The 11,906-nt window shown below is 39.8% G+C and overlaps 1 protein-coding gene across 2 annotated transcripts in view; it reads left to right on the forward strand.

Annotated features, from left to right (window-relative positions):
• Positions 1-4,618, forward strand: part of nudcd1 (NudC domain containing 1) — an 88,798-nt gene extending 84,180 nt beyond the window's left edge. Inside the window, exon 11 of one of the 2 annotated variants that reach the window (XR_014380270.1) lies at positions 2,425-2,535. Coding sequence is in view for 1 of the 2 variants with exons in the window: in XM_082960642.1 (XP_082816768.1) it covers positions 2,425-2,543 (119 nt within the window). In the remaining variant the exon portion in view is untranslated. Of the gene's footprint in view, positions 1-2,424 lie in introns of both variants that reach the window. The other variant, XM_082960642.1, reaches the window with a different exon arrangement.
• Positions 4,619-11,906: the final 7,288 nt, after the last annotated feature.

An 11,906-nucleotide genomic window follows, 5' to 3' on the forward strand; every position in this document is an offset into this window, starting at 1 on the left:
ACACCAGGATTGTGCAAAATTAGCCCATTATTCTTTTCATAATTCTTCAAGCTCTGTCAATATGTTGGGGATCATGTCTAGACAACAATTTAAAAGTCTTGCAATAGATTTCCAATCAGATTTGTGTCCAAACTTTATCTTGGCAACTCAGGAACATTCACTGTCTTCTTGGTAAGCAACTCCAGTGTAGATTTGTCATTGTGTTGTAGGTTATTGTACTGCTGAAAGGTGAATTCCTCTCCCAGTGTCTGGTGGAAAGCAGGCTTTGCATTTAGGCCAGAAAGTATATTCCTTTGCATTTTTTTTCAGTATTAACTCGTGCCTTGTTGCATACAAGATGCATGATTAGATTTTAAAAAATTCTGCATATTTGTATTCTTCTTTTCACTGTAATTTAAATCATTATTGTGGCATTACTACAATGATGTTGATGTTTCAAAAAGCTCCCTGGCCTTTGTAGTTGAATCTGTGCTTGAGATTCAGTACCTAACTGAGGGACCTTACAGATGTTCTATGTATGGGGTACAAAGGTATGGGTAGTTATTCAAAAATAATGTCAACCCCTATTGAGTCCATATAACATATTATGTGATTTGTTAAGCCAAATGTAACTCGTGAACTTATTTAGGCATGCCTTTATAAAAAATCAAAATTTTCTTCCACTTTGACATTAGAGTACACCATTTTGAGTTGCTTGTTGACAAAAAAATCTAAATCAATTTCACTCCAACATTGTAACACAATAAAATGTGAAGAAATCCAAGGGCTATGAATACTTTTGCAAGGTACTTTATGTAGTTGAACTCTTGAAGACCCCTTCGAGATACAATCCCGCTAAAGGGATTGGTTGGACAACAACCAGTGAGATAGCACGGCGTGATATTCAAAAATAAATTATCTCAAAATTAAAATTCAAGTACTATACGGCATTTTAAAGATACTCTACTCGTTAATCCAATCACATTGTCCGATTTCAAAAAGGCTTTATGGAGAAAGCAAAACATTAGATTATTTTAGGATAGCACCTTAGCAAAAAAAAAAAAAAAGACATTTTCCAAGCACGGATAGCCATCACAAAACCAGATATACAGCTAAAATTAAGCACTAACCTTTGACAATCTTCATCAGAAGACACTCCTAGGACATCATGTTAGACAATACATGCATTTTTTGTTCGATCAAGTTCATATTTATATCCAAAAACCCTATTTTTACATTGGCGCGTGATTTTCAGAAAATGTTTTCTCCCCATAACTTCCTGTGAATAGGCATATTCATTTACAGAAGAATTCATAAACGTTGACAAAATGTATAACAATTATTTAAAGAATTAGAGATAATCTACTCCTTTATGCAACCACTTTGTCAGATTTCAAAATAACTTTACAGAAAAAGCACATTGTTCAATATTCTTAGTACAGAACTTAGCCTTCAATGCTAAGCTATACAGTTAGCCTACAACCACAGCTTTGACAAATCTCTAAAAATATGTTCGAAATATTTTATTACCTTTGCTGATCTTCGGCGGAATGCACTCGGAAGGGCACCCACTTCCACAAGAAATGTTCATTTGTTCTGCAAAGTCCATCATTTACATTTATCATCAATACGTCCGTTTTGTTGACCCATCCAGAACACTTTACAATGCCATGTGGCGTGGACGCAAATCCATAGACGAAATGTTCAAAGTTCCATTACCGTTTGTAGAAACCCGTCAAACGATGTTTACAATCAATCCTTTAGGGTATTTTTTTACGTAAAATTGCAATAATTTTACAACCAGGCAATAGGTATTCATCCCAGAATAAAAATAAAAAACAACGAAGTCATGTGCACGCGCGTCACGAGACACCTGTCCTCAGACTGGCCAGTGATTGACGGAGCCACAATTTTCTGCCCGGTAACAGGTGACGGATGAAACCAGTTCCTAAAGATTGTTGACAGCCAATGGAAGAGTTAGGAGGTGCAACGTAAATCCTATGTCACTGTAGTTTTTCAAGGGATTCAAAAGAAAAACTACATTTCTAATTTCTCCCACTTCCTGATTCAATTTTTCTCAGGTTTTTGCCTGCCATATGAGTTCTGTTATACTCACAGACACCATTCAAACAGTTTTAGAAACTTCAGAGTGTTTTCTATCCAAATCTACTAATAATATGCATATTCTATTTTCTGGGCCAGAGTAGTAACCTGTTTAAATTGGGTACATTTTTCATCTGGCCGTAAAAATACTGCCCCCTAGCCAGTATTTGAGAGGAGAAGAAGGCGCTTGACCAACGTGAGATTAGGTTTAACCAAAAATCATAAAACCCTTTGAAAGGAATAGGTGCAACCCTTGCTCACGATTATATATTGAATGATTTATTTTCTATTTCTGCTTAAAAACATGACATTCCTTTTTATGTTTTCTTTCTTGTCTTACAGTGGCAAGAAATGGGACGATGACTGGATCAAGGCCGAGGACCGGGTTTCTCCAGTTTAACCTACTTTATGCACAAATGTATTCCTCACTCTCCCTTCACATGTATCACTGTCAATCATAAATGGTTGGCCAAATTCGCCATGATTTACCATTGAAACATTTGTGGAGCATCAGCGTGCCAACCATTTGATCTCAATCAGTTTCATGAGAATATGCATTTAGATGATCTTCATATAATGTGAGCTACAAAAGTGTTGTGTACAGTGACACATTTTTTGTTGTTTTGGATCTGTACTCCAGCACTTTGTATTTCAATATGAGATTAAATTGCAGACTGTCAGCTTTAATTTGAGGGTATTTTCATCCATATCTGATGAACCGTTTAGAAATTACAGCACGTTTTGTACATAGCCCCCCCATTTTAGGGGACCAAAAGTATTGCGATAAATTCACTTATGTGTAGTTGAGTATGTTTGTCTTTTATGTTTGCATTGATTCATTTTACTATGTTGTTAAATATATATGTTTAATTTCACTCTAATTTTTTACCTTTAGTCTATGCCTATTTCTATAACACAATGCACATAGCTGATTATCTTATGGAGTAGATACAATTATATTTACTAAAGACAGTTAATTTGCAAGTTTAATAGACTATTTTTCTCCAGATCAAACGTGTTGGTCTTTCAGCCAAAGCACCCCATACAGAAGCAATCAGTTGATATAACAAAGAACAAACATAAAAAATCAGTCTATATGAATCAGACAGTAGTAGGTCAGATGGTTGAAAATCACAGATTCATATTGTGATTTGAAATGCCAGTGTTTACAGTAGGCAAAAATCATCTTGTGGTCTTCTTTTTTGTTGTTAGTGACACTCTCCAGGCTCCACTGCCGTGGTTCTGAACTTGCTACGCTGCATTTCTGCCGCACTAGCTAACAGTAGCTGTCTGTGGAACTGAAATAAAACGCTGGCGCAATATTAGAGAAGGCGTACAGGTTAACATACACGGTTCTTCATTTTACGTGGGCCTTTTCCAATATAGTAAAGCTATTACATTCTGTTATAGCTTTAGGAAACAAGGTCACTTGTTTCCTTCTGTCTTTCTAATGGAATAATGTTAGTTCAATGGATAAAGGTACTGGATCATTTCTTTCCAAATGCTACCCTATTCCCTTGAAAGTGCACTACTTTTGACCAGAGGCCTAGGCACATAGTAAAATGTTGATACATTAGTTATGAGCAGCGGATTGGGCTGATCAACTTTAGTACTTAGTGAATGTCTCAGTAATGACAAAATAATCATCAAAAGTGATGAGAATGTTGAATTTTTTGGCCGACTGACCTTCACAATTCATATCTAAGTTTATTATAGGCCAATAGGCTAGACATAGCTAGGCTATATATTATAATACATAGGACTACGTGTATATCAACATAGCTTACATATATGGATTATATATACAGTATATATAATGCTATGACATATATTACTTTACCTGCATTTTTTATGTTGGATATAGGCCTACCCCTGAGTCATATTGGCATGCAGAATGTTTAGCGTATAGAGGCAGACCGTCTATCTGCTTGGTCTCTAGGCTAGTTGTCCACGGAAAATATTTAATGAACATGAAAGCCAAATATTTCACAACTGCTTTTTTGAATAGGCAGTGAGAATTAATTTTCATCATTGTTGCTTATCAGGAATATGATGTGCCGAGGACCATGGCAATAGAGGTGCGGTTATAAGGCCATGTGGGTAATGGGTATAGGGGTTGAAAGGCCACATATAGACTGTTGAATGTCTATTTTTGAACTTCTAGAAGCGTCAATATCGATGTAACAATGTTTATATAAGCATTTCTATACATACACTTGTTTTCTGCCATGAACCTTTATCCACCCCTAGGAAACCTTTGTAAGAGGTCAACTCTGGTCATAGAGTCCCCAAAAAATATGTTTTTGTTGTTTTTTGTAGCTCAGTCTTATGGCTTGGCACAAATAATCCTATGCATGAATTAAAGAGTATTTCACTTGCAACTAACTGGCTTGTTCAGGATGGGACAACCCCTATTTCAATAGGAACATTTCCAAGTTTGCAGCTTAACACACAAGGGCTATGCATTATTCTTCCCAAAAGATGTCATGGATCATAATTGGGTCAGCATAATAAAATACAATAATCACTTCAATAATTATATGTCCATACTTTTGATGATTCATTGCGAGTGCCTGTAGATTCTAGGCAACACTTTTTTTCAACTAACCTGTTTCATCTGCAGCAGATGGGAGAGTCAGTTCTTGTACTCAAGTACAAGTAAAGTTGCCCTCTCGAAAACGAATTGAGAGTAAAGAAGTAACTGGTCAAAGTACTCAGTACTAGTTAAGCATTTGTACATCTCATACATACATAAGGAATCATTGACTTAAAAGCCCATGACTAATGTACTGATGTAGCTCCATCGGGATGCAAATGATTACTTGAAGACAAGGATAACCTTTTTTAGTTTTTTATTAACTAAACTAATAAGCACACACAAGCACAGTACATTACAGACTAACAATGTTTAAATCGGAAATCACCAGGTGAAACAATAAATCGTTCTCCCCGCCAATGGTTCTGTAAAAAGCAGAGGGATGGGGCTGGAGAAATGTAACCATAGTTTAAACCATGTTTCCAGGCTATAGTCCAGTGGTGTCAATCTCATTCCATGGAGAGCCTAGTGTATGCTGGCTTTTGTTTTTTCCTTTCAATTAAGACCTAGACAACCAGGTGAGGGGAGTTCCTTACTAATTAGTGACCTTAATTCACCAATCATGGGAGGAGCGAAAACTCGCAGACAATCGGCTCACCCGTGGAATGTGTTTGACACATGCTTGTGTATGTTTACATTTATTTTGTTTACAAACATTGGAGTAAAAAAAATATATATTTTGGGATCTGGGGCCTGTTGCACAAAACTAGGATAAGGGATTAAGCCAGGATATCTTGGTGATCCTGGCTCAATTGATCCGTAATCCGGTTGCACTAAAGATGGATAGGGGGCAGGAGGATATGTTATGGTATAAATTACCATGGAGATTTATTCTGTGGAGCTAGCCTGCTCCAGACCAGGCTAAATTCCAGGATCTATTTAATCTCATCCCTAATGTCAGTCAGCAGTCACCACAAATGGAAACCAATAGTTATTTCACTGCTCACTATACATTGTTATCACATAACTAGACCCACTGTCATTATTTAAACGTTTGTGATCATTAATTTCAATGATTTTGGATAAAAAATAATTTTTAGATTATGTTGCTATCATTAGATAATTTACAGTTTCCCATAGACTATAAGGCTATATATAAAATGATAGAATATTAGGGCCACAGAGGGGAAAAAAACACAAGTAATAATATTGTAACCGGTTGTTTTAAAGGAGGACAGTTGTTAAAATGACAGATGTGGGGCATTTCGTGAAATTGTACTTCAGTATGGTTTCATAAACAAAGACATGCTGATGTGCCAGAATATTAAGTATCACATTGTCATAAGTATCAAAACTGTAAAAACAATATGTAGCTTTTCTGCAGAAAGAACCAGCCTCATAAATTTATGACTTTATCCTTTTTCTTCAGTGTGGCCCTAGTACTCTGTCATATAAACAAATACACATTCCATATGAATATAAAAACACAATGTGTAACATTATGTTCCTTTATTGAATAAGGACAAAACAAAGCAGGTAAACCATCAGCTCCTTTCGAAACTGAAGTCACAGTGACTACAAGATGGAAAGCACAGAATCCAAGCATATTATACAAAATGATACATACACATTCAAAGGTCTGTATATAACACACCCTGCATGTCTGCACACTAAAATAAATGCAGGACAAATCCATACACATCAACTGAACAGACAAATGAATGGATGCAGTAGCCTCCCTGCAGCCTTGTATTACACACAGTATACCGCACAAACATCATAAGAGGCCAGATTCGTAAAAAAACGAACCCAAAAAAAAACCAATTCCTCTGCCACCGCAGGACATATTTAACCAAAATTGAAAGCACACATACTAACTAAAATAATTCAACACATATTGGTCCCTCAGCAGCCGACCACTGTCGTCATCAGGGAAGATTGCCGGATTGTCCCAGTCCATGGCTGGTGGCACTCTGGGGGCCCTCTCCTTCCTCAGGCAGGCCACATTGTGGAGGACAGCACAAGCCACAGTAATATCACATGCCCTAACAGGGCTGACCCTTAATTTGTGAAGGCAGTGAAAGCGTGCCTTCAGGAGGCCAAAGGTCATTTCAACTCTGGCCCTGGTCCTGGCATGGGCATGGTTGTAGGCCTGCTGTGCTTCCTGGGGGTCTGTGAAAGGTGTCAGGAGAAAAGGCTGGCAGCCATACCCCCTGTCTCCCAGCAGCACACCAGAGAATTCACCTGTCAACACAAAATCTCATCATTACTACCTCATAAACACAGTGATATTCTTGACACAGCCATGATGGTTATAAATAGGGGTTGTGTGGCTTACCTTGTGATAGGCACTGATAGATTTCAGAGGCCCGAAAGATTCTGGAGTCATGGACTGAGCCAGGCCATTTTGCCACAACATTGCTGATCACACAGTCAGCATTGCAGACCATCTGAAATCATAAGATGAGGAATATTACACCAATCAATGCACATCACTGGCAATGCAGAGTGTTCGTCAATGGACAATATCAAAAAGTTATGTTCACCTGAACATTAATGCTGTGAAAGGATTTCCTATTCACAAAATCGGCCTCATGGGCACCTGAGGGGGCTTTTATCCTTATGTGTGTGCAGTCCACTGCACCAATGACATTGGGGAAACCTGTCACACAAAGTAATGAGTATCCTACTATGTGTTAACAGTTGTCCTGTAATTTGTAGATCCTCTTACCTGCAATCCTATAGAACTCCTCTTTGATGTCACAGAGTCTTCTGTGGCCAGGGAAGGAGATGAAGACATCTGCTAATGCTTTGATAGCCAGACACACACTCCTTATTGTGCGGCAAATTGTGGCCTTGTTCAGCTGTTCTGCATCCCCCACTGAGTACAGGAAGGCTCCACTAGAAAAAAAGCGCAAGGCCACACAAACCATTTGCTCCACACTCAGTGCATGGCTCCGTGCAGTGCGGTGCTTAATCCTGGGACCCAGTAGTCTGCATAGATACCTGATGCCATCTGCAGAAAACCTGTATCTTTCATATAGATGGTCATCAGGGAAGGCCAGTGGGTCCAACCGGTCCCTGAAGACCCTTTCTCGCCTGAAGGCTCTCCTCAGCACAAGTGCTTCTTCATCCACCACATCTCGCACGAATGGGCATGCCATTGTCAGAGCAGAAAGGAACACACAATTTTGGGCCTTCATATAGGCTAGTGGCCACACCTGGTGCTGGGGGGGTGGGCAAAAGAGGGCGATGCCTTATAACGATGACTTGGTTGTACTGATTGCTGGGAAAATAAAAAAAACCTTAGAAAGATGCCACCGTCCTGTGTGCTCACAATAAGAGCTCATATGTCATGGCTCACTTGACTTTACGAGAATATACCTAATTTTTATTTTGAGCTGTGTCATCTTCTTGGAGCTGGGGGAGGAAAGAAAAATAATGATTAATACATTTGTGTTACAGTTAGCATACAGTGTACATTGAAGGCATATCTCACCTCCCTCTCAAGTTTTTTTATTTCAAGGTCCAGTTTCCTAATTGTCCTCTTTTTTATTTCGGACTCCAGTGCAAGATTTTCCATCTTTTTCTTCTTGTACTGAATGTCTATGTCTGCCAGTTCTATTTGGCGCCGGAGGTGGTTGCCATACAACTTTCTGATAGCTTGTGAGCTCTGTGAACACAATACAATTAGCGCAGCTGGAATTTGGCAGGATGTGGTGTCCTTTTATTAATACGCACTATGTTGCCAGGCTGGTTTTCCCACTGTATAGCATCTGGGTCCTGTAAAAGAAATTAGATTTTTTGATTTTGATGAGGACTCCTCACCATTGTAGAGTAAATAGTACTTTCACAGTCTTAACATGATACCTCATGCCTTCTGGAATCCAGAGAGATGGTCTCCTCCTCATCATCGTCTCCATCATGTGCTGTTGCTGCTGCACTGGGGCCTTCACCCTATCACATTTAATCGGATTCATATTGAAGCTAGTAGACAAGACATGCCAGGCCTACAGTATGCCTTTGATGGAGTACTCACTGGATCAGCATCGTCTGGTGCTTGTGCTGGTGGCTCTAACAGGAACACAGTGCTGCCAGACACTGCAAGGCAATAGGTAAACCAAAGTCAGACAGTCCAAATTGATTCAATATGAATGTGGTTGTATCCCATGTAGAGATGGAAGGACATACCTTGAATGAAGCGGGTGGCATCTTGGGAGGAACCTATGCTCGTCTCTTTCCCCCCAGGGATCCCCTCTAAGACGGGCCTGCCTTTATTTAGCTCCAAGGCCATGTCCTCTGCTGGGGTAAGGTCAGCCTTTGGTGACCCACCACCCGTGCCTTGTCTGTGGGTATTCTTTTTCACTGCTAAAACAGTACAGACAATGTGTGAGCAGGCACCTTCTGGGTACAATATATGCTTGTGCTTTGTTAAATATTAGTCAGGGACCATACCATTCTGCAGAATGTTCTTGTATTTGATTTTGACCTGCTGCCATGTCCGTTTTGGCCCGTTCATGTTTAATCTACACACACACACACACACACACACACACATTTAATGGAGTCACACTGCAAAAAATTACTTGGTATTTTTGTCTTGTTTTCAGTAAAAATATCAAAAAATCTATCATAGCTTTATACAGTGTGATGGAGTTACTTTACACAATTTCACTCATATCTGCAGTGCATTTCAATTAAAAATTTAACCGTTTCATAATTACAGTACAACTGCATTTTTGGAGATGTGAATTAAATATTTGAATTGTAATTGTGATGTTTCAGCGGAGCGGTGACTGTGTAATTGTGCACTACTTACGCATTCAGGCGGTCTGCAATACTTTGCCACGCTTTTTCTCTTTGCTTTATCACTGTGGCGGTGTTGCCTTTCTTCTTAATTATATATTTTACCTCCTCGTATGCCTCCATGAGGATTTGTGCTTCCGACGGGGAAAAGTACGCGGCTCTAGTTGCCATGGTAAATCAGTTAATCTGTGATCTGTGGCGGGGTCTATTTGAGTGAGCCGTGAGCGCGCACCTATCCAGGATTGGTTTCACCTGGCTTAATGAATCCGTGTCTGCTCATCCTGGCTTGGTCTTTGTGCAACCAATTAAGCCTGGACGCACATGTTTTGGCTTCATTGAGCTCAGCTGAGTCATTTATCCCGGATGTCTTAATTCTACTTTTGTGCAACAGGCCCCTGATGGGGTACGGCAGTTGAACCATGTTCATGAGGTATTTATAAATTATATTCTTCAAGAATCTAAAAGTGGATGTTGCAACTGCAAATTGGCCATTTAAAGGGGTGCATCGGGCCTGGTCATGTAACCGGGCAAAAGCAGTAACAGACGAGCGCCCTTCTCAAATCTGTGCCACATGATCACATTGTCAACAAGGAAGAAACATAAAAGTTTATTTTCCATAAAATGTTCAAACTATTTTTCCTTAGGAAGGCAGATAAAGCACATATGCAAAACAAATGGATCCACTTTTCACCCAGTGCAAACTGCACCCACCAAAATGAACACCTTCAGTCTGTGATAGATTCCTCGTCATCAGAGCTGTAGTGGATGCTGTCATAGATGTCATCTCGGTCCTCTTCCAGGAGGTCATCTATGAAGTTATTTTCTAGGAGGGAGGTGTCTTGGCCCATAACTTTGCTGTATATCAGTTTGACAGAGTCCTGGTGTCTTCTGAGGCTGCTGACTCTACTCTGAAGCATGGAGAAGAGACCACTGCTCCCAGCTTCCGACTGATTCAATTGCCAGCCTAACGCCAACAATCATAATGTGTAGGGTAAATACAATGAAGTATTCCTTAAAAACAATAGCAATTACAGGGTGCCATCATCAATTGTACATATTAATGAAAGTTCCCCTACTTTACCTGCTTAGGTCAAGTGCCACATGTGAAGCAAGGTCTTGCACATTCTCTGATTTCCTCTTTAGGTTTTCCCAGTGCTGCTTGACTTCCTTTAGGACAATTAACTCCTCCTCCTTCAGCCGTCTCAGGAGCATCACCCGGTCAAAGGCTATTTTCTTTGTGAGTAGGTCAGCTGTAAATTCATAAGAATACAATGTGGATTTGTAACTTTGGCGGTGCTGTCTGTTTGCGCAACTGAACAAACACAGATAGCAAAACAGAAACATAGTTATTGTGACACACAAACATACTACTTACTTTGTCCATGCAGCTCCCAAGGCTATGCATGAAGGTCTGCGGAAAGGATCTCATCTGCAGATGGTATTGCTGAATCTGGTACAAGGGTGTTGTACTCCTCTATGGCAGCTGTCAATTTGGCCTTTTCTTCCAATATCTTTCTGAGCAGAGGGTGTCTTTTCTTGCATCCATCTGTCATCAAAACAAAAGGAGAATGGAATTATTTGTTAAATTGCATGGCTTTGAAATGAAAGAGAAATGAAGTGTGTGCAATTCAATATTCATGAAATTTAACAAACCTGTCTGACGGTAGAGGTTCTGTTTCCTTTGTTTGATGCTAAGAAAAAGGACTTCAGTTGTTCTCTTTAGTACCTGGGGTCCATCCATGTTCTCATTTGTTTCCTCTGAAATACAATAAATCAATAAATTAACAACGTATCTCCAACGGAGAGAAGTTGCACTCACTTCCTGGAGGAACATAGGGCCTGTGAAGGTTTCTGTAACAAATTATTTGTTATGTGGGGGGTGAGAGAGCCCCAACCTGGAGAACCAGGGAATGTTTTGTCTGCCTCCTACCCTTCCACCTGTCCGGCTTGATTGCACCTGCCGGTGGAATACACCCTCTAAGGGTTAGCTATCTGGGTCATTGGAGTAAGCAAGCCTCTCCACTATGTCAAGGTGACAGTCCAGGATAGTTACATTTAGGATGATTTATTTTTTGTATTCATTTACCTGCATTAGCCCATTGCTGAACTTCCGTTGTACACAGTCTCATTGCCTACACCCAAATCATTCTTAACCTGTTGGGGGTAGGGGGCAGTATTGACACGGCCGGATAAAAAACGTACCCGATTTAATCTGGTTACTACTCCTACCCAGTAACTAGAATATGCATATAATTATTGGCTTTGGATAGAAAATACCCTAAAGTTTCTAAAACTGTTTGAATGGTGTCTGTGAGTAAAACAGAACTCATATGGCAGGCAAAAACCTGAGAAGATTCCTTACAGGAAGTGCCCTCTCTGACAAGATCTTGTTCTTCTTGTCTCTGTTTATTGAAGACTGAGGATCTTTGCTGTAACGTGACACTTCCTACGGCTCCCATAGGCTCTCAGTGCCCGGGAAAAA

The sequence above is a fragment of the Salmo salar genome, chromosome 14 (genome assembly GCF_965601325.2).
Source record: "Salmo salar chromosome 14, fSalSal1, whole genome shotgun sequence".
Lineage (NCBI taxonomy): Eukaryota > Metazoa > Chordata > Actinopteri > Salmoniformes > Salmonidae > Salmo > Salmo salar.